Source organism: Geotrypetes seraphini, chromosome 10 (assembly GCF_902459505.1).
Source record: "Geotrypetes seraphini chromosome 10, aGeoSer1.1, whole genome shotgun sequence".
In the NCBI taxonomy this organism is placed as follows: domain Eukaryota; kingdom Metazoa; phylum Chordata; class Amphibia; order Gymnophiona; family Dermophiidae; genus Geotrypetes; species Geotrypetes seraphini.
In genome coordinates this window covers 75006057-75034005 of record NC_047093.1, presented here as the reverse complement: position 1 = coordinate 75034005, position 27949 = coordinate 75006057, and the positions used below count along the sequence as shown (strand labels likewise).

The window sequence follows — 27949 nt, the reverse complement described above, 5'->3', positions numbered from 1 at the left end:
TCGGTTATACATGCTGTACGATTAAGTCTAAGCCGGCCCACGTCCCGCCCATTCCCGCCTTCGACACTCCTCCTGAAACGCCCCATTTAGCTTTGGTTGTTCAGCGGCACTATGAAGGCCTAGGTTGTTTAGAAATGCATCCAAAACCCGTTTTTATTATCGGCACTTGGACGTATTTTGACAATATTCGACCAAGTGCCGACTTAGGCTGGTTTTTGGACGTTTTTCTCTTTCGATTATGAGCCCCTAAGAGTCCAATTGATGGGAAAAAGAACAGACTTCTTCTTATGACAGGGGTAGCCATGCAGTTAATAACGATAAATTGGAAGAACTGGGACAGATTGAACTTTACTTTTTGGTGGAAAACTCTTTATCAATATTATAGATTTGAAAGAATGAATGCTGAGCAATTGGGATATAATAAAAAAAATTAAAGAAACATGAGGTCCATTCGACATTTATTAAAACTGATTAAATAAATAAACCTTTAATTCCTAGTTGATTTCCACACACATCCAGAGACTGGGGGGAGGGAGGTGAATTTACTTTGTATTAATATTTGTTTGATTATAAGTGCTGTTTAATGTATTATTTGATGATATATTGTTTGGATTTTGTATCTGATCTGAAAATGAATAAAGATTATATATATATTAAAAAAGATATTAATTTAAACATTACATTAAAATATCCTGAATTTTTAATGGGCGAGCAGAGAGCAGCATGAAGAGTGGTATATGGCACATGTTCTTTATCTCAAAAACTATAGCTGCAAGGAGAAAACTGGTGCTGTATTTGGAATCAGCAGGTCAAATATACTCAGAAACAGGTCTAACATTTGAGGCACCAAAATGAGTGTTGCCAGTATTATCTGCCGCAATTGTTTTAAAGTGTTTTCTTTTCCTAATGGCTTTTTAACCCCCCCTTTTTTTTTTTTTACAAAGCAGTGCTAGTGGCTGCTGCATAGCAACGGCACCAAAGTGCAATTTACCGCAGGTTGTCGCAGTAATCGGCTCTGTAAAAGAGGGCTTTAATTTTTATTTGATGAGTTATGCTGAGGGAAAGGTGCTCATTATTTTGATTGGCAGATTTTGTTTCCCTCGAGATAATCATATTTATTTATTATTTATTGATGGCCACGTATTTGGTCTTGGAGATTAAAATGTACAGCGTCAGCATCTATGAAGCAAACTTGGTTTTTTTCGGTTACATCGTTCTTATTGGACCCCAGTTAAATTGAATAAGTTAGATAATTCTAGGTCTAATAGATGCTGGCACTGTCATTTAGACGTAAGTACTTTGGATCATTTACTGTTTTATTGTCCTATGATTCTGAGTTTTTGGAAGTCGATTTGGGGACATAGTAATATTTTAGATTCTGAGATTCCTTTATCTTATGAAGTAGTGATTTGTGGGACTATATTGTATGTTAAAGATCCCCTAGATAAATATAGGAGGCGATTGTTTTTAATTATGACAGGTACAGCTATACAATTAATTATGAGAAACTGGAAAAATTGGGATCGTTTAAATTTCACATTCTGGTGGGCAATTTTATGTTTAATTTATAAATATGAGAAAATGAATGCTGATTTGTCGGGAAATATAAAAATTTTTAAATTAATATGGGGCCCATTGATGTCGTTTGTAGATTTATTATAGTTTTGAATTTGTTGTTATATTTGAAAAACATTAAAGTAACCAATTAAGCAAACTTTCTATAATCCACATCATAACAGGACAGGAAGGAAAAAAAAACCCCAAATTTACTTAAAGAAAAAAAACCCTTTAATAAGGTGACAATCCAAAATAGCAGCTATCACTCATTTTTAGGCAATCATATTTTTGACAGATATTATTACAAAGGACACCTGGGCATCTACATACCTGCACAAAATTGTGTACTACAGGGATCACTGTACAAGCCTAATGCCCTCATACAAATTCACACCTTCTCTGAAGGTGTAAATCAGGGGTGTCAAAGTCCCTCTCCTGGAGGGCAACAATCCAGTTGGGTTTTCAGGATTTCCCCAATGAATATGCATGAGATCTATGTGCATGCACTGCTTTCATTGTATGCTCATCGATCTCATGCATATTCATTGGGGAAATCCTGAAAACCCGACTGGATTGCGGCCCTCCAGGAGGGACTTTGACAGCCCTGGTTTAAATCTATGCATGTACTTGCATATTTTATAAGATACATGCCTGAAAACGGTAGAAGTGGATAAATAAATAACAATAAATAAGACTACTCCACTTATTTAAACTATAAGCACTATCTCCAATGGAAGAAAAAGCCTCAGGTATTATCACGGTAGAGCAAGAACTGCTCAAACCTCCTCCACCTACATCAGTGGTTCCCAAACCTGTCTTGGGGGACCCCCAGCCAGTCAGGTTTTCAAGATATCCCTAATGAATATGCATGAGAGAGATTTGCATACCTGTCACTTCCATTATATGCAAATCTCTCTCATGCATATTTATTAGGGATATCTGGAAAACCTAACTGGCTGGGGGTTCCCGAGGACAGGTTTGGGAACCACTGACCTACATCATCGGCAAAAAACTTCCAGAAGGAGTGGGCTATTACCACTACTCTATTTATGCGGGACTAGAATCAAAGGCTGCCTTTTAAACTGTAAAGATGAAACAACGTGTTAGCCAATGTTTCACGGCAATAGCCGTTTCTTCAGGGCTTTCTCAAATGTCACCTCTTCACTTTTGTTGCGGTGCTTGCCATTCTGTTCTTACCAGTGTCCTGTCAGAGATAGTGCTTATAGTTTAAATAAGTGGAGTAGTCTTATTTATTGTTATAAAATACATGCCTACACAGCAATAGATGTTTCACACAAATTATGCCCAGGCATCTTGACAGCACATATACTGATATATGCAATTTTGGCTGTGTAGATTTATGATTCACTTTGATTAAACACAGGTTACATGTGAAAAATGGTTTATATAATTGTCCGCATTATATCCCATAATATGCTACGTGTGGTATCAATAATGCACTCAATCCACTACACTGTCACAGATGAAAAAAAATTATACATAAATTAATATGTAGTGCTCAGACCCACAACCTACTAGTGTTCAATGTGAAGTGAACAAAGCATAGGTTGCATCATAGAACCATACTTGTCCATAGAACATACTTGTCCTACGACCATTAAACCACTCAAAGATAAGATAATACACTGCCGTTAAGTTTGGAAGAATGCAGGAGTAACCTTCAGAGTGGTCATGTTTACAACCCTTAAAAGTACCAGTACAGCTGCATCATATTGGGAGAGGTTATGATTAAAAATCTAACATGAACCAGCGAGGCATAAAAGGGGTGGACTGAGAGGGATCTGGGCCCTCGGGAAATGAGGATCCTGTCCCCCCCCCCTTACCATCATCTTTCCCTTTTTATCTCCCTCCACCTCCTGTCCCCAGTCTGTCTCAAACTGTGTCTTCAATGAGGTGCTCAGCAGCAGCAGAAATTCAGAGATGCTGCCAGCGGCTTGCGTGGAGCCTCACTACTGATGTGAACCACCCCTCTGACACAACTTCTAGTTTATACGGGGTGGTTCAAGGCAGAAGAGAGGCTTTAAGAAAACCACTGGCAGCATCTCTGAATTACCGCCACTGACTGGCACCTCATGGAAGTCACCGTTTATGCTGGATCAAGGAAAGGGAGAAAGACAATGGGAGGCACTGGGCCCCCTGCTGCTCTGGGCCCTCAGGCACTGCCTAGTTGCCCGAACGGTCAGCCTGCCCCAGGGCATGCTAGAAGCTTTGGATTACAGCTTTACTAGTGTTGGTGCCTTTGTGTAACACTGCAAAACCTGGTGGTAAGACATGGGAGGGGGCCTGGACATTGAAGAGTGGGACTTGTAAGAATCTAAGAGAAAGAGATGTCAAAGCAAGTCTGGGCAAGTCTGTCAGACAGCAGCTCTAATGTACAGGCCCCAAGCTATGGCTGCACCAAATTGCTGGGAAGGGAGATAAAGTAGTGGGGAAACTTCCTGGGTTATTCTGTGGCATTAGAATCCATCTCTGGTTCAAATGGAGCTAGAAGTCCAATAGAGACCAGGCAAAAACTAAAACTATATACTGTATATAGTCTGTGTTTAGGGAGGGTTTGGACTTCTAAATGTACGAGGGTAAATCAAAAATTAAAGTCAAAATACATTTAGAAGTAACTGTGAGCAATTGAACATATCACTTTTCCACAAGATGACACATTTGTTGTATTGTTCAACTAGCTTCTGCGTTCCTGCAGAGAAGAGGTTTTTTCAGCTGCTCCCGAAGCTAGGTGAGCACCGCTTCCTTTACTTTTATCATGCTTTGTCTTTTGCTCTCTGGATTGCAGTGATGCACCCATGTCTCGTCACCAGTAACAAATCCCTCCAGACTACTCGGATCTTCTTCATACCGTCTGAGGAACTGGGTCGCAACCTCCACACGCTGTTGCTTGTGCAGATCAGTAAGCTATCTGGGAACCCATTACATAGAAACATAGAAACATAGAAATAGACGGCAGATAAGGGCCACAGCCCATCTAGTCTGCCCACCCTAATGACCCTCCCCTACCTTTCTCTGTGAATAGATCCCACGTGTCTATCCCATTTGGTCTTAAAATCAGGCACGCTGCTGGCCTCAATCACCTGTAGTGGAAGACTGTTCCAGCGATCAACCACTCTTTCAGTGAAAAAGAATTTCCTGGTGTCACCTCGTAGTTTCCCGCCCCTGATTTTCCACGGATGCCCTCTTGTTGTCGTGGGACCCTTGAAAAAGAAGATATCTTCCTCCGCCTCAATGCGGCCCGTAAGATACTTGAACGTCTCGATCATGTCTCCCCTCTCTCTGCGCTCCTCGAGCGAGTATAGCTGTAATTTGTCAAGCCGTTCTTCATATGGAAGATCCTTGTGCACAGACTTTCCTGTATCCCAAGTCATCACGCTTTATGGCAAATGCAGATCCATAGCTGATATCCAAATTTGCAGCCGATCGAGACACCATTATCCATTGGTCTTCTCTAATCAAGGCAACCGCCCTGTCAATGTGCTCTTGTGTGCGTGATGTTGATGGGTGATCAGAATTACCTATGTCAGTTACACCTGTTATTCCCACTCATCGATTCATGGCGCTATGTTCGTACTGAGTCAATATCCGATGGTGAATTCCCACAGGTTTCACTCCCTCTGCCCAAAGAAAGCGCACTACTGCACATGGTTCTTCAACGGTGCAATCTTGCAACGGAGCATCCAGGTTTCTGTCCTTGTGGCTGCCATGACTAAAGGCCAAACGCTGCACTGTACATGGATGATCTATCCAAGAAGCAATGTACGAGTGCATATGTTGCATTTCACTAGCTCTGTTCCGGTTATTGTGTAATTTATCAATTGCCTTTAATTTTTGATTCACCCTCGTATTTTATAAATTTTGCACATGGGGATAATTTGCAAAAGGAAAGTATACACATACTATACATACCGACATGCTACGTGATGTTTTACTCCCAAAAGTCATTATTTCTGAGCATCAGCACCCCACTGATGCAGAGTGGAGGAGTACCCTAAAGGTTAGTGTGTTAGGCTGAGATCCTGGGGAACTGGATTTGATTCCAACTGCAGCTTCTTCTGACCTTGGACAAGTCACTTGCTCCAGGTACTGAACTTAGATTGTGAGCCCACTAGGGACAGAAAAAGTGCTTGCATATAGTTTACGTATACGATTCTGGTTGTATCCACAGAAAGGCAGTAAATCAAAGCCATGACCCTTTACCCTTCACATAAACAAAAGCTACAAAAAGCATTATACAATTACCTGGACAGGCCCAATGCTTTTGTTTCTGCCCCCTGGCATTCCGTCTTCTCTGATTGCTGAAACAAGAAAAACAAGCATGTCAGAAGGTACACAGCACGGTGGTTGCTAGATTCAGAGGACAAAGCTTCAAGGAGTCAATGCTCTTGTTGAAGAAGGGCATGGTATTTATCTAGTGGGGGGGGGGGGGCAAGGGAAGGGAAGGTGAGAAGTAAAAGAAGGGAATGGACAAATTGCATATTTTTCTTCCTACCTCCAGTAGGCCATGTAAGTATTAGAAGAGGTATTAGATAAAAAACGAAGGCTTGTCCAGTCTGCCCATCATACTATACACTCTCTTTTCTTCTCCCTTAGAAATCCTATGCATTTGTCCTAAACTTTCTTGAATTCAAATATTCATCCTACAACCTCCACCAGAGGCCATTCCACACATTCACCACTCTTTCTGTGAAGGAGTACTTCCTCCTGAGTCTGTCCCTTTTCATCCTATGTCCTCTCATTCCAGAGCTTCCTTTCAATTGAAAAATACTCTCCCTTATAAGAACATAAGAGTTGCCATATGGCGAACAGACTGAAGGTCCATCAGGCCCAGTATCCCGTTTCCAACAGTGGCCAACCCAGGTCGTAAGTACCTGGCAAGATCCAAGAAGTAAAACAGATTTTATGCTATTTATCCTACGAATAAGCATCTCAACAATAGCTTATGGACTTTCGTTTTAGGAAATTATCCAAACCTTTTGTAAACCCTGGTAAGCTAACTGTTTCACCATATTTTCTAGCAACAAATTCCAGAATTTAATTACACGTTGAGTGAAGAAATATTTTCTCCAGTTTGTTTTAAATCTACTACTTAGTAGTTTCATTGCATGCACCCTGGTCCTAGTACTTTTGGAATGATTTGCATCTATCCTTTCCACTCCACTTAGTATTTTACAGATCTCTATCATATAGTAACATAGTAGATGACGGCAGATAAAGACCCAAATGGTCTGCCCAACCTGATTAAATTTAAATTTTTTAAATTTTTTCTTCTTAGCTATTTTTGGGCAAGAATCCAAAGCTCTACCCGGTACTGTGCTTGGGTTCCAACTGCCGAAATCTCCGTTAAAACCTACTCCGGCCCATCTAAACCCTCCCAGCCATTGAAGCCCTCTCCAGCCCATCCTCCCCCAAATGGCCATATACAGACACAGACTGTGCAAGTCTGCCCAGTACCGGCCTTATTTCTCCTCTCCAAGCTGAAGAGCCCTAGCTGCTTTGGCCTTTCCTCAAAGATAAGTCGTCCCATTCCTTTTAACATTTTTGTTGCCCTTCTCTGTACCTTTTCTAATTCTAGATCTTTTTTTTAGGATACAGCAACCAGAAATGCACACAGTATTCAAGATGTGGCCATACCATAGAGCGAAACAAAGACATTACCATTTTCATCTTTTTCCATTCCTTTCCTAATAATTCCTAACATTCTATTTGCCTTCTTAGCCGCCACTGAACACCGAGTTGAGGGTTTCAACGTATCCTCAATGTCACTTAGATCCATTTCCTGGGCGGTGACTCCTAATGTGGAATCTTGCATCACGTATATACACACACACGTGCCCATGTTTAAGCCAACCATTAGCCTAAATCAGTGGTTCCCAAACCTGGTCCTGGAGGCCCCCAGCCAGTCAGATTTTCAGGATATCCACAAAGAGTATTTATGTCAGATTTGCATGTACTGTCTCTACATCTCTCTCATTGTGGATATCATGAAAACCAAAGCCTTCAGAACCAAGTTTGGGAACTACTGTCCTAAATGATTTTGCAATATAATGTTTGAAACTGACCAGGTAATGTCCAGAAGCCACCAGGCATAGAGTTTCCTAGGTGCGCATATATGACCTTTGAGAGAATCTGGGAGTGCTCTTCCTAAGGGAAAACAGCATAGTGAAGACATACACAACAGGGTAGGCACGAGGAGAAAAACGATCTCCAGTGTTTTATTAAACTAGTATTAAGTGCCCATAAAAAATAATAGGATAAAATATTTGTGTAACAAATTATTATTATTTTTTTCTTAGGGCTGCACATTTAACACAATTAACGTGTTAAAATATTAACTCATAGTAATAATTTTAACACATTAATTGCACCAAGCTCCCTATCTGTACCTCACTTCATTTCACCATTTCCTCCTCTTGGTATCTCTCTGCTTTTTCTACCCTTCCTGCATGTGCACAAACCTGCACTCAACCTCTCCTTGCCGCCACCCCCCAGCTTGCTTTTACAGTCTGCAGTGCCAAATACACACTGCTTCTCTAAAGTTGCGAACTCTCCCTCTGTAGTGTCCTGCCTGCAAGAAACAGGAAGTTCTGTTTGGAGGAGGTGGGATCTACAGAGGGAGAGCTCGAGGTTATAGAGCAGCAGTGTGCATTCGTAAAAGAAAGCTGGGGGGCCAGCAAGGGGATAGAGAGGGAGATACCACATGTGTGTGCATGCGAGGGGGTGGTTGTGGCACTAGCGCAGCAAGAGACTATAATGGCAAACAGGGAAGGTAAGGGAGAATCAGATGCACAAGTGCAGGGAAACAGGAGAGGCAAAGATCCGTAACCTGCAGGAGAGATCCAGACTGTGGGGGTGGGAGTAGAATAAATGATGCCAGAGTACAGGCAAAGGGAAGGGAGGGTGTGCCTATGAAGGGAAAGATAGGGGAGAAAGAAGATGTGTTCATGGAGGGAAAGGGAAAGGAGATGTTATGGTGCCCATGGAAGGGAAAAGAAGAAAGGAGATAGTGCCCATAAAGTAAAGAGGAGTTGAGATGGTGAACATGGAGGGGAGGATAGGAGAAGAGATGAGATGAGATGGAAAGAATGAGATGTGCCTATGGAAGAGGAGATGAAATGATGCCCATGGAGGGGAAAATAAGAAAGGACATTGTGCCCATGGAAGAGATGCTCATAGAGCAAAGAGGAGATGAGATGGTGCACATGGTGAGAAGGAAAAGAGAACAGATGAGATGGAAACTAGGCAGATTTCAGGAGGAAGAAAGCTGAACTTGAAAGATGGATATAGGGCAGAAAATGAAGAAGAAAGGAGGAGAGAAAAGAAATAATGAATGGACAGGATGCAGAAATAAGTGATTAGAAAAATAAAATCACCCAGTTAACAAAAGAAAGAAAAATTGATTTTATTTTCAGTTTAGAAATTGAAATAGGTCAGTTTTGAGAATTTATATCTGCTGCTTTATTTTTCACTTTTACAGGAGATGTGAGGGGGACACTTTATGCAATTAATTGGCCAATTAAAATTTTTATTGTGATTAATCATGCAATTAAAACTTTTTTTTTATTTAACTTTTAATTAAACAAGTACTTTCAAGCACTCATTGAAGAAAACAATACAGCCCACATCAAAAAGGAGCCTAAGAACCAATTAAATAATACAAAAAAAAAAAAAAAAATCAAGAACAGTTCACCTCTTGTTATTCAATTCTATTGTAAACTAAACCCCATCTGATGGTACTATACTAGCTTCCCAAATGAATTATTTTTAATGTTTTACAAAATTGCTGCCGTGTGTTCATAAAAGAACTCTATGCCTCATTGTCATTTTCCTTGAATCTGTTGTTGCATCCTCTTTCAGCATGTCTCCTACTGTAGAACAGGTTCATTAAAAATTTAGCCTCACTTAAAGTACCTCCACTGTCTGTTTCTGGGTCTAAGCAACTTATACTGAACTTTCCTATCCAGGATCTAAGAGATGATTATTTCTAAGTGACCAGGACTAGTCACTGTCCAGGATGCTGGGCTTGAAGAGCCATTTATCGCCAGCCCAACCCGCGTTATGTATTTTCTTATGTCAACTATGTACGTACTATGTATCAAAAAACAACATCCAATGTTATTCAGCACTACCTACAAGATATAGAAAAAAGGAGAAAAGACCTCAGTGTCTAATAGGGGTTCTCTCAAAATCACCACTTTGAGACCAGCAGACCATTTCCAGATAAGTGATGATATTGAAAGACATTGAAAGACTGTTATTTTATGTAATTCCACTTATCTTGGAGTTTTTGACTGAGGATGTGTCTGCTGGTCTCAGTGGTGATTCTGAGAGTAGCTTGTCTCTGTGGGAAGTTTTTTTTGGAACCCCTATTAGACACTGAGGTCTTTTCTCCTTTTTTCTATATCTTTTAGGTAGTGCTGAATAGCATTGGATGTTGTTTTTTGATATATAGTATTTAGACATCCTTTCTTGTTAGTATATGTTTTTGTAAAAACTATGTACGTACAACATATAAAAAGAAAATAATTTTCATTATATTTCATGTTCAATTAAGAGAATTAGGGAGCAATTATTGGCTGCATTTCTTTAGAGCAGGGGTGTCAAAGTCCCTCTTCAAGGGCTGCAATCCAGTTGGGTTTTCAGGATTTCCCCAATGAATATGCATGAGATCCATTTGCATGCACTGCTTTCATTGTATGCTAATAGATCTCACGCATATCCATTGGGGAAATCCTGAAAACCCGACTGGATTGCGGCCCTCGAGGAGGGACTTTGACACCCCTGCTTTAGAGTCTCTTCTCAGCAATCCAATCATCCAATGTCCCAAAAAGGTAGTACAGTTTTTCAACATTACAAGCAGGATAACCCCATAACCAGAATAACTGGAGAAGATTATGCAGAAAGCCTGATAAATTGTTCTTAATACCTGCTGGCTCTGAAACAGATGATCTCAAAGATGTGCTATCATGGAGTTGTAGAGAGGCAGATAGTGAGGGAGGGGGAAAGCCTGGGGGAAAGCCTTTGAAGAGTAGTATAGGCCTCTTCCAGCTTTTTACAATATCAGAAACCCCCCCCCCCCCACACACACACACGTTTATTTGTATACCATATGAAGAATTAATATCTATTAAACACATTTTTACTAAAATCAGTCATGTATTTTCTAATACTGTGATCTCTGTGGGCTGGATTCTCAAAAAAGATGCTGATCATTAGGCATCGGCAGGCGTCTAGATCGTGCCTGCCAGCACCTAACTTAAGTGTTTTAATTGATTTAAAGAGGCGTGATAATTGATCGTGCCATTAAAAACCAGATAAAAATGGAATTTTTAAAATTAAGTGCCTCTAGGTGCCTTCTGGGACCAGCGCCTCATGACGCCTAGTGACGCCAAAGCCCGGAAGTGGGTGTGTTGAGGGGCAGCATTGGACTTTGGCATCACTAAGTGCCACTGGCTGTAATTCTAGGCATAGTGGCATAGTAAGGGGTAGGTGGGTGGGGGGGGTTGACAGTCCGCCCTGGGCGCCATCATGGTGGGGGCACCCCTCTTCCCCCCACCCACGTGTGCTCCCTTCCCCATAACTCTAGTTGTTTACTGCCGCGAGTAACTTCAACGTCCTCCTCATAACCACGTTGGCTCCTGCTGACCTCACGTCTGGGTTCCGCGCATAAGTGACGCTAGAGGGAGAGGACGTGGTCACGAGGAGCACGTTGAAGTTGTTGGTTGTGGCAGTGAACAACTAGAATACGGAGGAAGGGAAGGGGGGTGCGCATGTAGCAGAGGGAGGAGGGAAGGAGGGGTGGTGGAAATGAAGGTGGGGGAAGGGCACCACCACCCTGAGTGCCTCTCACCCTCACCACGCCATTGACCCTAAGTGCCAGAAATGTAGGCCTGTAAAACCCTGGCCTACATTTCTAGCACCTAGGGTTCTTACAAGCCGCAATTCTGTTCAGTGATTGAAATGTAGCAGGCAGCAATTTTTCTAGGCATCTGCCATGGCAGGCACCACTACCAGAATCAGTCCGTATGTGTTCAAGTGCTTTCCTCCAATGCTCAGGCCTGACAATACAGCATCACTCATTGACTCCTGGTGCAGAGTTTGCCTTAGCACAAGGGTAGGGAACACCGGTCCTCGAGAGCCATATTCTAGTTGGGTTTTCAGGATTTCCCCAATGAATATGCATTGAAAGCAGTGCATGCAAATAGATCTCATGCATATTGTGAGCCTGCCGGTGCCGGGATTTGCAAACGGCTCCCGACCAGGGCTCAGCAAAGACCGAGTTCTGCCGTGCCTTCAAAAGAGGTTGAAGGTCCTGCTGGTTCTTATGAGTGAAACAAAAACATGGCAGGAACAATAAAGCTTTTAACAAAACTGAGTCCAACTTTATTGCTTATCACAGTTCTCCAAATAGCAAAAGTGCCACAGTTCAAGTTTTGAACTTAAAAATCAAATATAAACAGAAAATTGGGACTTGTAAAAAAAATACAGCCCACACCTTTCTTGCAGGTAAGTTCAAATGGTTCTAGTGTAGCCTTGCCCTACCAGTCTCACAATCAAAGAAGGCAAAATACGGCTACCGGAACACCCAGCCTTTTCCCTGGTTATTCCCAATGGTTTTAAACAGTCCAGAACATGCTGCCTAGGCCTAGTCTTTAACAGGCCTTCCCCAACCAACTTCACAAACAGCTGGTGGGGGAGGGGAGTAGCAGAATCCACTTAATTAAAGCTTGCCAAAAAATTGGCCCCACAATCCCGCCCTGAGGATCTTATGTGGATTCTCCCCACGCTACTACCCCTTTCACACAGTCATTCACAAAGTCCTCTCAAAATAGCAAAAAGCAAAAGTCAAAATGTTCAAAATAAACACTTTCTTCTCTGTCCCCAAAATAAGGCACAGCTGCAGCAGTGAGCCCAGCACTGCTCACTCTGTCTGCACTTGCCTTGTACTTCCAGACAGCCCCAAAAGAAAACTGGATTCCAAAAGCAAACAAACAGCAAGGAAATCCAACTTAGCTCTGATCCATGTGTATGTCCTCTGGTTCCAGGGAAGTATCCATAGGTTCTATGGCGTCCTGGCTGGCTGGCTGGTTTGCCTCAGGGACAGTGGATGCCTCAAGCATTTCAACATCCTGACACAGTGAGGATTCAGGAGCCCAGTCACTCGAGCCTCCTTCCTGGGCTGACCCAGGGCAGACTGACTTGTTCTTCCTAAGCACAGCCTCTAAAGCCCTGAGCTGGACACACCCTAACCTGTGAGGGAGAGGAACAACCTGTTGCTTCTGCTGAGCTTTCTGATTAGCCTTAATTGGGCCCAGCAGTTGTGCCTTAGCTGGGCTGTGAGCCTGCCTCTTAGGCTGTTCTTTTTTGTAAGGCACCTCCTGCCGCTCCAGGCTGTTCTCCCTCTCATCTTCCCCTCCCCAGGGTTCTGCAACCTGGTGGTTTGATAGGAACTCAGACCCTATCTGTTTGTCTGAGCTTAGCCTATCACCCTGGTTAGCCCTTTTCAGGGTAAGGCTTGTATTTGGAGTAGATAGACCTGGCACAACCCTAGTCTTGAGGCTGGGTTGTGACAATATTCATTGGGGAAATCCTGAAAACCCAACTGGAATACGGCTCTCGAGAACCGGAGTTCCCTACCCCAGCCTTAGCAGACCAAAAAAAAGGAAAGAAATCTCCACAGAAACATAACAAAAAAAAGCCAAAAAGTAGAGAAAAATCAAAAACAACCAGGGATGTGTGATTTTCAGTGAATCTTTATTGATATAAATCTGTTGGATCCAACACGGTCCATGTTTCAGCTCTATGCGCCTGTCTCGAGGGTCAATAAATCAGTATTGTATGGGGTCAAGAAGATCTAACCAAATTTTGCAAATCGTTCAAGGCAAATAAAGGGACGCGTCTAACTCTGAAGCTAATGCTGAATGTGTAACAGTGCTACAAACCGCTGCCTTTAAACAATTTATATCAATAAAGATTCACAGAAAATCACATAACCCTGGTTGGTTATGACCTTTTCTCCACTTTTTGGCTTTTTTGCAGAGTTTGCCTTAGGCAATCATTTTCTGAACAGTACTCAGAATTACATTATTCAAATAGCAAAAGAAGATGAGGAAGAATCAGAAGCAACACTGCCCACAAGGTTGTTCATTCAAAGAATTAAGTTATCTTATCCTACTATTTTCAGGCATGGAAAACATTTTCAAAAATTTGGCACCAACATTAAAAAAAAAAGGTATATGCATGACTGCAGCTCCTTGTGACTCTGGGCAAGTCAGCAGGAGGGAAGCCCACTCCCTCCTGCCTCAGTCACCCAGGCACCTCCTCCTCCCCCCTCCCAAATTCCATCTTTATATTGAGTCTTGGCAAGAGAGATGCCCACTTCCTCCTGCTGCACCCCCACCCCCCCCCCCCCCGCAAACCCCCCAACTTTATAATGAAGATCAGCAGGAAGGATGCCCACTCCCTCCTGCCTCAGCCACACACACCCCTGACTCTTCACCTTTAAATTGAAGATCGGCAGGAGGGATGCCCACTAGAGAGTTGCACGGGGACAGAAATCCCACCCATCCCCGCCCGTCCCCGCCAGGATCCTCTCCATCCCCACCCGTCCCCACCAGGATCCTCTCCGTCCCCACCCGTCCCCGTCAGGATCCTCTCCGTCCCCACCCATCCCCGCAAAGAATTACATTACATTACATTACATTAGTGATTTCTATTCCGCTTGTGCCTTGCGGTTCTAAGCGGATTACAAATTAGAAGACTGGACATTTCCAGTAGCGTTGCAGTACATAGAATCAGGAAAGTGTCAAGTTACAATTGTTAGTCTGGGCATTTCTAGAAGAAATTGAAAGCAAATAGTAGATAGTGATAGGTTGTTGTGATGAATAGAAATAGTAAAGTCAGGATTCTGAAGTATTGCTATGGTGGTGATGGTGGTGGTCATGAGAGTATTTTCTAGTGCTGTTGTGAGGTTATGATGATGGGAAGTGTTTTTTGAAGAGATGAGTTTTGATTTCTTTTCGGAATACTTTAATGTCTGTTGAATTGATCAGTAGATTGGAGATGGTGGCATCAATCTTTGCTGCCTGTGTCGCTAAAAGACTGTCGTATATTTTCTTTCGTCTTGTTCCATTGAGAGGGGGGTAAATGAATAGGCTCTGAGTTCTCTTTAATCTGTGTGAGAGGTTACGGTGTAGTCTGTTGTTTAGGTAGCTGGGTGCTGTTCCGTGTGTTACTTTGTATAGTAGACAGTAGAATTTGAACTGGGATCTTGCTTTTATTGGTAACCAGTGTGAGTCTAGGTATGCATTGGTGATGTGGTCATATTTGCCAAGGGAGTAGATGAGTCTGAGGGCCGTGTTCTGAACAGACTGTAGTTGTTTTATCATGTAGTTTGGGCATGATAGGTAGAGGCTGTTGCAGTAATCTACAATACTTAGTACTAGGGATTGTACTAATAACTTGTATTGATCTTTGTTGAAGAATTTTCTTATTTTTCTTAGGTTACACATTGTGAAGAATGCTCTTTGGATGATTTTGTGGATTTGAGTCTGCATTACCTCCATCCCCGCCCGTCCCCATAAAAAGCAGCAATTACTTCTGACAGGATCATCAATTCCACAGTTTCTTTTGTGTTTGCGCTGCTGTTTTCCTTGTGGAATCTCTTTGGTGGAACCCTTTTTTTGTTTTCTGTTCAGGTAATTAACTTATAAACCCCCTTTTTTACTAAGGTTGACATGTCCATTATATTATATGGACGAACCCTGCTTCCAAAGCCTTTCATCCCCGTGGGAATCCCGTTGGCTAGAGGGAGGTCCCTGTGGGACCCCCGCGGGATTCCCACAATCCCCGTTCCCATGCAGACCTCTAATGCCCACTCCCTCCAGCTGCTGGGACCTCCCCTGAACCATTCAACTTTAAATTAAAGATTGACAGGAGGGATGCCCACTCCCTACTGTCACCGGGGTCCCCCCAAACCCATGACCACCCTGTACCTCCAAATTGAAGATCATTAGGAAGAATGCCCAGTCCCTCCTGCTGGCAGGCCTGCTTCTTCAAAACGGCAGGCCTTCCCCTTCCCAGTGCATATTGGGATGCACTGGGAGGGGCCTAAGTCTCTGATTGGTTCAGGAACCTAAGGCTCTTCCCATAGGAGGGGCCAATGAGAGCCTTAGGCCCCTTCCTGGCATCTGGGAAGGGTCTTAGGTGCCTGAACTAATCAGTCTTAGGCCCATCCTAGTGCATCCCAAGATTGATTTAACGAGGCGTGATCATTGATTGTGCCATTAAAAACCAATTAAGAATGGATTTTAAAAAAAATACACAATGGGAGATGCCCACTCTCTCTCGCTGCCAAACAAAACTTTTATTCCTGTGGCTTCAATCAAGCCAGAATTCCTGCTTGTTAACTCTAGTAATTTTATAAACACAGACAGGCACCTACCTACATGTCTTTCTAAAATAAGTACACCTTAGTGGCCTTAACACATAGGCAATCTGTTATTAAATTATCTCTCTCAAAACACAAATAGGTGCCCAAAAATAGCATTAAAAGGGATTTATACCTGCACTTTATTAGGGCGCCTACAGTCTGGCTGTGCTGAGTTGAGCCACCCTTACCACTGGAAGCTAAGCAGGTTCAGACCTGGTTAGTACCTGGATGGGAGACCACATGGGAATACCAAGAGCCATAGGAAGAGGGGCCCTATGTTAGGCGGCAGCAGCAACATAGTGTAGCCACACACTGCAGAAGAAGGCAATGGCAAACTATTCCTGTATTCTGTCATGAAACATCACAGGGTGGATTCATCACCGTGAAAGTGGCTGACTCGGTGGTAGGATCCATCCATCCTTTGTTAGGGTACTTTACAGTAAAGCACACAAATTTATAAATGTTTCCCTCAACTGATTTAAGTACACCACCAGGAATGCCTCCAGATGATGTAGATACAAATACATTTCCGCACTGCTGGCTGCCTGTCTCCTATAAGATTCAGTGACCCTAATTCATAAACCCTTATATGCAGGTAACCCACCCTCCCTAAGCTCTGTATTTCTTCTATGGCTGTAGGCTGAAGATTCCTTCCATCTTCGGGGCACCTTTAGACTCTATCAAGCATAATGTCTTATTTTCCATAGGGATAATGGTATGGGATTTGCTTCCTGCCATCGTGCAGATGGAAACCTCTTATAAAAGAAGATAAATCATAAAGCAGACAAGATGAGTGTCAGACAATAATTTATTAGTGGATCAAATTAAAATAACTCCCAAACAACTGTGTTTCACCTGGCGTGGGCTACATCAGGAGCAAAACACTTAACCAATGCTTGGTGTGTTTTATTTTTTCACCATTTACTATAATGCTAAAACTGACACGAAAGGCTAAGGCTCTTTTTTACAAAGGCATGCTAAGAATTTTAGCACAGATTTAGCGCACGCTAAATCAACATGTGCGCTAACCACTAATGTGTCCCTAGGATAAGATGCACGCATTAGCGTGTGTTTAGCGCATGCTAAAAAGCTTAGCGCACCTTTGTAAAAGAGGGGGTAAATGGTTAATCTAAAGAAAAAGAAGCATTGAAAAGAACTCCATTAAAAGATAGGAAAGGAATTTAAATCATACAAGAACCACTAATGAGCAGTTACACAGAGATTCGAGACCCCCCGAGAGGAAACCTGGAGCCAAATCAGGAGGAGAAGGCAAGTTCAAGTTTTTAGGAAGGTCTTAAAATTTTGGATGGATTCCTTGGAATGCAATTCCACAGAGAAGGAGTTGCAAAGAAAAAAGCACTTTTCTGTTTGGACTCTAACCGAGCATATGGGAACTTGGTAGCAGGGCGACTGCCTTGGGCCCAGTAGTGTAGTAAGGTGGGGCAGGGGGGCGGGTCTAACCTGGGCTCCAACTTGGTGAGGGCACAGGAAGTGACATCAGAGGAAGATCTGACACTGGGGCAACAGCAGCTTGGGGGTTGCTGCTCACGCCAGGAATGTTATAGAGGTATGGAGGAAAGGAAGCAGTGCACACAGCAGGAGGGGGCGGGGAAGTGTGCAAGTGGGGTGCGGAGAAAAGGACAGGGGAGGGGCACCACTGCCCGGGTGCCTCTCACCCTTGTGACACCACTGCCTGGGCCCCACAGCTCCAGGGGGCCCCCATGGGCCAGGATATTCTTCTCTTCTCCCCACCTTCTAAAAAATGCAAAGGGGTTGCTAGCATAGCAATGATTCTCATGAATTTCTCAGTGCTGTCCCTTGCCGTGGTCTGCCCAAGAAGAAACAGGAAGTTGCGTCAAAGGGGGCAGACTGCAGCAGGGAAAGAGATGAGAAATCTGCAGGAAGCGCTAGAGAATTGCTACTACACCAGTGGCCCCTTTGAATTTTTAAAGGTGAGGAGGGCTTCGGAATGAGGTGAGAAGGGAAGGACATCCTGGCACACAGGGACCCCTAGAGCAGCTGATTTTTAAATGAAGAGAAAGACACTAGATGGGAGGGCATGTGGTGGTGGGGGGAAAGGAAAAGGACGGGAGAGATGCTGGATGAGAGGTCATTTTAGGGTGGGGAAATTGGGGGTGGGGCAGAGGAACTGGGGGCCTCTTCCTTCATTTCTGCTCTGGGTCCTAACATGTCTAACAATGGCCCTACCTGTAGGACCATCCTGTGATCATTTAAGGACAGAAAAACATGAGCAGGGGAATATGGTATAGTTAAAGACGAGTAATTTGGGGAACCTTGGCAAAAACTTAAAGGCAAGCAGAAGAATCTTATACTGAATTTAATAGGCAATAGGAAGCCAGTGATACTGCTTTAATAAAGATATAACATATTCAAATGAGTCAAAAGGTGAACTGCAGTGTTCTGTAATATCTGGAGTCTCTTGATTGTAGATTGTTTGACACCAACGAAAATTATGTTGCACTAGTCAATTCATGTTATTAATGGAGAAAGGATCAGTGAATGGAAGGAACTGGTGTCGAGAAAAGTACGAGCAGTTTTCTCAATATGAAAAAAACAGTTTTACAAAGAGCAGCCCCTCCAAAATGGCCGAAGGGGATGCCCAAGCCTTACCAGTCAAAGGGGCCTGTTGTCTGAGTTCCTGCCTGTGCTTCCTGAGCAATGTTTATGTCATAGAAACATAGAAATAGACGGCAGATAAGGGCCCACGGCCCATCTAGTCTGCCCACCTTAATGTCCCTCCCCTACCTTTGCTCTGTGAATAGATCCCATGTGCTGATCCCATTTGGCCTTAAAATCAGGCACGCTGCTGGCCTCAATCACCTGTAGTGGAAGACTATTCCAGCGATCAACCACTCTTTCAGCGAAAAAGAATTTCCTGGTGTCACCTCGTAGTTTCCCGCCCCTGATTTTCAACGGATGCCCTCTTGTTGTCGTGGGACCCTTGAAAAAGAAGATATCTTCCTCTGCCTCGATGCGGCCCGTAAGATACTTGAACGTCTCGATCATGTCCCCCCTCTCTCTGCGCTCCTCGAGCGAGTATAGCTGTAATTTGTCAAGCCGTTTTTCGTATGGTAGATCCTTGAGTCCAGAGACCATCCGGGTGGCCATTCTTTGCACCGACTCCAGTCTCAGCACATCCTTGCGATAATGCGGCCTCCAGAATTGCACACAGTATTCCAGGTGGGGCCTCACCATGGATCTATACAATGGCATAATGACTTCCGCCTTACGACTGACGAAACCCCTTCGTATGCAGCCCATGATTTGTCTTGCCTTGGACGAAGCCTGCTCCACTTGATTGGCAGACTTCATGTCCTCACTGACGATTACCCCCAAGTCTCGTTCTGCTACCGTTTTTGCTAGGATCTCGCCATTAAGGGTATAAGACTTGCATGGATTCTGGCTGCCCAGGTGCATAACTTTGCATTTTTTGGCATTGAAGTTGAGTTGCCATGTCCTAGACCATCGCTCCAGTAGGAGTAGGTCGTGCATCATGTTGTCGGGCACTGAATCTTCGTCTGTTGTGCATTTGCCCACTACATTACTCAGTTTGGCGTCATCGGCGAATAATGTTATTTTACCTCGAAGCCCTTCTGCCAAGTCTCTTATAAAGATGTTGAATAGGATTGGGCCCAAGACTGAGCCCTGTGGTACTCCACTAATCACCTCCGTCATTTCAGAGGGGGTGCCGTTCACCACCACCCTTTGGAGCCTACCTCCAAGCCAGCTCCCAACCCATTTCGTCAATGTGTTACCTAATCCTATAGAACTCATCTTGCTCAGTAACCTGCGGTGTGGTACGCTATCGAATGCTTTGCTAAAGTCCAGGTACACAATGTCCAGGGACTCCCCAATATCCAGCTTCCCCATTACCCAGTCAAAGAAACTGATCAGGTTGGATTGGCAGGATCTCCCCTTAGTAAATCCATGTTGTCGGGGATCCCGTAGATTCTCTTCATGTCAGCGATGTACTTCAGCCTCCAAAGCCAGCACTCTCACATATGCTCAGGTTAGCAATTGAACTGAGCATGTACAAGAGTTCTGGTGTTGATGGCTGAAACACATCTCCAGTACTTGAACTGCTCAGGCAGCACAGGCACTGGACCTGGGCAGAGAACCTCTTTGGCTGGCGGGGCTTGGGCTTTCCTGCCAGTAATGTAGAGCTGAGGGGAAATATTTGGTCCCCTTCAGTCAACCCCTTGTCTCCCCTGCTCCCTCCCCCAAAATGGGCTTCTGTCTACACCCCTGTTGCTTTCGCACCCCTGTTGCTTTGATGTGCCTGGAATTTAAGGTGGGGCATTGAACTACTACTATTAATTATTTCTATAGTGCTACACATACATGTGCAGCTTTATTCAAATGGTGGTCAGGAAGGTTTCAAAAAGAGCATTTCCCTCACTTAAATAGTTTTACCTATAGAATATGGCTATTATTATTACCCTTAATTGTAGTAATATTGAGGGAAATTTATAATAGAGAAAAATAATGGAAAACAACTCCTACAAAATGTTTTATTTCAAAGAGAGCTGCAAAGAAAGAAATAACAATAATTTAGAATTTTTTAAAAATAAATCATTTACTATAGATATCCTAACCCTGAACAGATGGCTATATAACCCTCTATAGTTAGAAATCATTAGAAAAAGACACATACAGGTTAACTATTTAAAAATAAAAGGGAAAGAACATTTGCTAGTTTCACTTAGAACAAGTAATTAAAACATAATATGCTGGATTATAAGAATATTGCAGAATGCCAAATAAGAATACTGCAGAATGCCAAAGGAAAAAAGCTATGAGCAAGAGAAAAAAATAAAGCAAAATAGCTTAAATATAGGTGTTTAAGAAGTGGAGACTGGAAAAGGAAGTTCCATGAGGCACAAGAGAAAGTAGTTATCTCCAAAAAATATGAAAAGAAACCCTGGAACCATCGATTTAGATTAAGAATTGTAGAAGATGGAGAAACATCATAAATGAGCCTAAAATAATCTCTCTTGGAAAGAAGATGTATAGCATTAACATATATGAACTTATATCAATCTAAAGAGATGTTTTTGAAGTGAGAACAAAGACAATATAAGGGGTGACCGCAATGTTATTTCCATCTGCAATATTCTTATATTCCAGTAGATGTCACTGTTCCTCCTTGCAAGCAACAGAAGCTAGGTAATTTTTTTTTTCTTTTTAAGTATCTTTCTTTGTAAATCAGAACCATTCGCCACATCACAACGAAGATGAAAAATAAGAGATAAAAAGTACAAATGAAAGATACAGCAATAGACACAAGTAAAGGCATCCATAATCATGTTGAGGCTAGACACCCCCCTTTCCCCGCATCCTGCAACAACATCACTGAATGAAAGAGAGTCCTTATACCAAAATTAAAAACAAAGCATGACCCCTAATCACAGTATATGATAGATATGAATACATTGTTGCCTTTCTAAGAATGAAAGACTATTGAAAGGGAAGAGGCTGGATGAAGAGTATGAGATCCTTGGCCACACAGATTTAAGGTTTTGATGACCGGAGAGCAGGGAAGATGGGCTATCAGACATCCCAAAGACTGGAGAGCCAAGAAGGGAGAGGAGGAAAGCCACAATATCACATTAGGTCCCCTTTGAAGCAGCATATACACATCCCCTTAAAGCAAATTGCAGCAGATTTCCCTGTGGCCTGGGTATTTGGTGCTCTGAGCTGTGTTGCGGAATTCTTGGGTATAACAAATTGACCTTTAAGAATAAAGAAATCATTGGAAGTAAAGCATTTTCCCCTCAAAGACACAAAGGTGGTAATCTTAAAAGCTTCTTTGACTTGTAAAGCATGTTTTATGTGTAGAAGTGTCTTTATAAAACTGCACACAGAACAAGCATCAGCAACCAAATTTAGAAAAAAATCCCACTGGTATTAAACCATGAAGCTGTGAGGCCACACTTTTTTTTGGTCTATTTATTTAATTTCCATATCGTTACACAGAACAAGTAACCATGCGTAGATGGGGGAGCGGGGAGCTTGGGGGGAGCACAATTGTGATAAGTGTATATATTGTGCACAAACAAATTACAACATACAATTTACACCTTCTTCGGAGCCAGTGTACAGTCAACCCTAGATTTAATGGATTCCAATTCAATTTAATGGCCAAGTTAGGAGTTCATCAAGTTTCAAGTTTTATTAGGATTTTATATACCGCCTATCAAGGTTATCTAAGCGGTTTTACAATCAGGTACTCAAGCATTTTCCCTATCCGTCCCGGTGGGCTCACAATCTAGCTAATGTACCTGGGGCTATGGAGGATTAAGTGACTTGCCCAGGGTCACAAGGAGCAGTGCGGGATTTGAACCCACAACCCCAGGGTGCTGAGGCTGTAGCTTCAACCACTGCGCCACACACTCCTCCTCCTCCTTCATCAAGTTATATCCAGTTCATTATATCTCTGTTATTTTAAATTGCCGATGGCTACGTATTATAATGACAGCACTGACATTAGATGCTTGACGGTCCCAGCCAAATTTGATGGTATTGCACTTCAAAATATAAAATTTCATATTTAGCAGTCTTTTGGCTCTTCATACATAAGATGCAATTTTTTCCAAACATTTCAATTTATTTATTTAATTCGTTTTCTAGCCTGTTGTCCCCAAAGAGCTCAGAACGGGTTATACATTTAACATACATAATTTCTGTACAAGTTTACGATACAAGTTTTTATCCTAACTTGATACACGATAGGGGCTAATGATAATACACAGTTTACTAGTTACAATTTGCTATGGTTGTCCTTACAATGCAAAGTTTCCAGTAGAAGTTATACCTAATTTTATGGCCACCTCCTTCCCCCACTTAGTCCATTAAATTATATTTGCATCTGTGAATCAGTAGGGCTGGTTCTTGGTTCCTGTTATAAAATCAAGCCCAAAGAGGGCAGTTTGCAATTTGCAGGAAAGTCTCTCTACCTGGCTAAATCAAGCTCTTCTATCTGGTTAAAAGTGCATGCAGGCTTTCACAGGATGGGTCCTTTTAGCAGGGTTAAAGAAATTCCTTTGGGTTTGACTCCCCTTTTGTCCTATGTGTCTGTCATAATTAGACTGTAAACTCTTTGGAGCAGGGACCGTCTCTTACATATACAATGTGCAGTGCTGCGTGTGCCTAGTAGCGCTATAGAAATAATAAATTGTTGTTGGGCTTGTTTTGGACAGGGGTGTATGACAAGACACATGCTTGACATTTCCAAAAGAACACACGGTACTGTATGTTGCCCATCCAACTTTTGTGGGTATCCTAGAGAGGTAAAAGATGAGCATCAAAGAGTGTGCACTAACCTTCAAAAGGACCCCCTCCCCCCACACACACACATAAACACATGCTCACTTTGAAATCTGACTGCAATGTAAAATTAGAAATCTGAATATGATTTAAACTGTCCTTTCCATCTTTAAAAAGAATAAAATCTATTGGTAATATTACTCGATCTTTCTCATATTCTTTTATAATATTTTGGAATGGGATTCCCTCTTGTGTTAGAACTCTTCTCTCCTTCCAGATTTTCCGTAAATCTATGGAAACACTGTTATATCAACAGTTCTCAGAAAAATGTTCTAAGGAAAATTAATTATCTTCTCTCTAAGATAGTGCACTGCAAACTGTGTGCCTCGGCACACTAGGAAGAGAGGTGCCGGTGCCAGTGTCAGCTGACTTGCACGTCCTATAGGGCCAAAGGTTCTCAACAAACAGTACGGCGCTGTATGTCTAGCAACTTCCTGCTGCCATCACGTAGCTCCTGGGACTCCTGTTTTCTGCTGCTGTCGTGTATCTCCCAGGACTCCTGCCTTCTGCTGCCGTTGCAAATTTCCCATGGCTCCTGCCTTCTGCTGTCGTCCCTTATCTCCCGTGACTCCTGCCTTCCTTGTGTTCTCTCCCCACCCTCAAACCAGTAGCAGCAGCTCAGTGTGCTTTTAACTTCGCCACACAGCTGCTGCTAGCATTAGTTTAGACGGCTTCATCAAGCAGCCTCGGGGCCTTTGCTAAGCTGGCCCACTTCGATGATGTGAGGCGGGCAGGCCTAGCAAAGGCCCCGGGGCTGCCTGATGAAACCATGTTTAAATTGATGCTAGCGGCAGCTGTGTAGCAAAGTTAAAAGCACACAGTGAGCTGCCGCTAAAGAGGAGAGGTACTGCTGGACAGGGGAGGATGGAAAGGGAAGGGAGGAGAGTTACTGCTGGGCAGGGGGAAGGGGAGGAGGGAAGGGAGAAGGGGTACTGCAGGACATGGGGAGAGGTGCTACTTGTCAGAGGGAGGGAAAGGAAAGGGAGAAGAGGTGATGCTGGAACTGGCAGAAGGGGAGGGAAAGGAAAGGTGCTACACACTGGAGGGGAGATGATGCATGGGGATAGAGCATGTTGGGTGTGGGGTGGAAAGGAGGGATGCCACTCTAGGGAAGAGGCAAGGATATAGAGAGAAAGCGTGCAGAAGGCAAAAAATGTTGTACTCATGGAGAGGGCAAGATGGATGGGGAGGACAGAAAGGAGAGAAGGAGAAATGTCACACTTGGGGGGAAAGGGGAGAAGGCATAGAGTGAAAAGCTGGTCTCATGGAGGGAGAGAGAGAGAGAGAGATGTTAGTTAGGGGAGGGAAGGAGGACCGGAGGAGAAGCAGCATGCAGGACGAAGAGAAAGAAATGTTGGACTGGGAGGGGGGCCAGAAAGGAGGAAGGAAGATGGACTTCAGGGGGCAGAAAGGAGGAAGGGATAGAGAAATGTTACACGGAGGGGGGGGGGGGGAGACGACTAAAGGAAGGGAGAGATACCAGACCAGGGAATGGAAGGGAAGGAGGGGAGTCTGGTAGAGCTATAGAAATAGTAGTAGTAGTAGTAGTAGTAGTAGTAGAGATGCCAGACTGGGAAGCAGGAAAGGGAGGAGAGAGATGTTGCATCACTGGGAGGAGAGAGGGAAGGAGAGAGATGTTGGACTACTGGGGGGGGGGGGGGAAGGAGGACAGGAGAGAGGGAAAGTTGGTTTCATTCACTGCATCCAGAAAATTTTTTGTCAGACCATGGAAAAGTAGATTTTGAGAAGAAAGCAGAAAAATTGAATGTTAATGCCAAAGATGGATTCAGGGCAGAAAGTGAAGAAGGAGAGAAAAATAGTCAATGGATAAGAAGGTCCTGGAAACATAGTTAAAAGCACAGAAAAATAAAGTCACTAGACCAGGGCAGGATTAATTCTTCAAGGGCCCCTAGGCACACAAGTACACTGGGCCCCCCCTGGCCTTGCCCTGCCCCTGCCCCACCCCCATTTATCTGTTTTCTTATTTACTTCTTTCATAATAATTCCTAGCATCCAGTTGTTTTTTGCCACAGCCACACACTAGGCAGAAGCTTTCAACGTAGTGTCTACAATGACACCCAGGCAAAATATTTGCAACTGTAGGATAATAGCTATTAACCCACCTAATTCATAACATATCACATGACCTCCCGTGACTTTCTATTTCATAAGCCAACCCCCCCCCAAACAAAAACGAAGCCTTATTTTATCAAGGAATCTCACCTGACTGCCATGAGTCTCTCTTTTCCCATCCCCACCTTTAACGAGTACAGAAATTTATTTTCATTTTACTACAACCAGCCTGTTCTCCCTGTCAAATTCATTCAGGATTGCAGTCATTCAGCATTTGGGTTCTGTGCAGTAAGAATAACTGGGAGGCCAATGAAGAGGCAGGGACATCATTCAATGAAGCACCACCAGGAAGAGTATGACTGCAAGCCAAGAACTTGAGTTGCATGCAAGAATCTTTAGTAATCCCTACTTAGCCTTTATGGGGAATAAAGTACAAGAGAAATGCTGGTCACTTCACAGCAACAACTCTGCCAGATTTGGTTTTAATTTTCTCTGAGCCAATTTAAACTCATTGTCATTAAGTAGCACAGTAGAATTTAGACCAAGTATGGCCAGAATGAAGGAAAAATGGGAATGAAATAAAGAACGAAGGCTGGAGAAATAAGGATGAACCAGCTGCCCTTATCAGTGGTGGAACCTGAGTAATAAAATTAAGCTGCGGCAGGCATCCACTATTTGGGAAATTTTCCCTCTCCAAGCTGCCCTTTGACCCAAAAGGGGGTTAAACCAAAGGATAGCACAGAAGAAATAACAGCAGGTGCCCAGCATGAAATTACAGTCTATAAAAAGAAAAGCATGCTGCATCTGGGGCAGCAGCCCTCATTTGGGGCACAGTGAGTAAGAGCAGGTGTATCGATTCAGTCTGAAAATGTTTCAATTATATCATACATACCTGTTGTTTTTAAGAAAGGGAAAGAAAATGAAGAGACATTTAAATATTTCAATCATAATAAAAAAGCTCTTCCAGATCAGTAGCATAGTGAGGGAGTGTGTGGGGGGGGAGGGGGTGGCGGACTGCCCCAGGCACCATCTTGGCGGGGGTGCCGGCATCTCTCCTCCTCTCTCCCCTCCCACCTACCTCTTCAAATGATCACTGGCAGTGAGCAGCATCTCTTACCTGCTGCTTGTACTGTTCTCAGCTCCCCCTCGGCCATCACTTGCTGGTTGTGGGACCAGGAAGTGATGTCAGAGGGTGAGCCGAGGTCAGCGCAAGTAGCAGGTTAGAGCTGGTGTTCACTGCTGGCGATCTTCTGAAGAGGAATGGGGGTGGCAGCCATGGCGGGAAAGTGTTGGGGGAGGGGGGGACGCACGACACAGTGATGCTGGGCACCACCACCCCAGGCACCTCCTTCCCTTGCTAAGCCACTATTACAGCTTTAGTGCGCTTTACAAAGCCTGTGAGGCTCATTTTTATATTAGGTCATATTTTACCTGTCCATGGATAGAATCTGATTCATGGAAGAAGGTGTTCATTTTCTTTGTGCAAGCACAGCAGTCAGTAGGATAGCAAGGTTGGTGACATTCCCAGGCTCCATCAGCCAAAGATGATGATTGCGTGGTGTGCCAAGTCTAATGGAACTAGAGAATGACACGGTGACAAAATTCATCACCGTTCCCGTCCCCGCGGATAACCGCGGGAAATAAACCCATGTCATTTTCTAATGTCTATTTCATCCTCTGTCCTTCTACACCAGCATTCTTCAAAGCAAAGCTTGTTGGTCAGTGGTTATGGCCATTCATACTCTGATTCTTCCCTCTTTCTTTAAAGATTGACATGAAGATGGTTTCCCGCAGTTATCCGCGGGGATGGGGACGGTGATGAATTTTGTCACCGTTACATTCTCTAAATGGAACCCTTCCCTCGCACTGCTTTCAGAAAACTCCTATTACAAATCTTGGGAAAGGGGCTGGATGTCGGATTAAATAAGGACTCTTAGGGCCAGATTCTATAAATAGTGCCTAAGTTAGGCACACACAACCCAAAACCTGTCTTAATTAGCTTAAATGGTGTGGTAATTGGCCACGACATTGAAGTTAATTGAAAAACAAAAATGGAGCCTAGCAATTCCTAAGTCTAGGCATCCACCAATACCGAACAACACTTACCTGAAAAGTAGGCGTGGTTTGGGGGCAGAGAATAGGCATGGTAGACTTAGGCATCACTACCTAGCTGAGCTAGGTATCGGTAAATTAGGTCAGGTAAAACTGATGCCTATCTCGAGAATGCCTAAGTCCACTTATGTACTGCTAGGCAGTGGCGTACCTAGGGTATGTGGCACCCGGGGCCCATCATTTTTTGACACCCCCCCATGTAAAAAAATATTTTTTGTAATGACCATGAAACGGAATAAATGATCAGAATAGAAACAGGCAGTGAAAATTTTCTTATATTCCAAACATAACATAACATAAATTATGTCTGAATTGTCATGACATCAGAAGTACATATGGAGTAGTTGCAGGTGATGCTTGGGACAGTTCTGATTGTGTTAGTTCTGTTTTATGTGTTTTTTGAATAGA

General features: G+C 43.3%; 1 protein-coding gene across 3 annotated transcripts in view; it reads right to left on the bottom strand.

Annotated features, from left to right (window-relative positions):
• NR6A1 (nuclear receptor subfamily 6 group A member 1) overlaps window positions 1-27949 on the bottom strand; it is a 553746-nt gene that overhangs the window by 92277 nt on the left and 433520 nt on the right. For all 3 annotated transcript variants that reach the window (XM_033959828.1, XM_033959829.1, XM_033959830.1), the window contains one exon: window positions 5821-5876. In XM_033959828.1, coding sequence (XP_033815719.1) covers window positions 5821-5876 — 56 coding nt within the window. The remainder of the gene's footprint in view (window positions 1-5820; window positions 5877-27949) is intronic.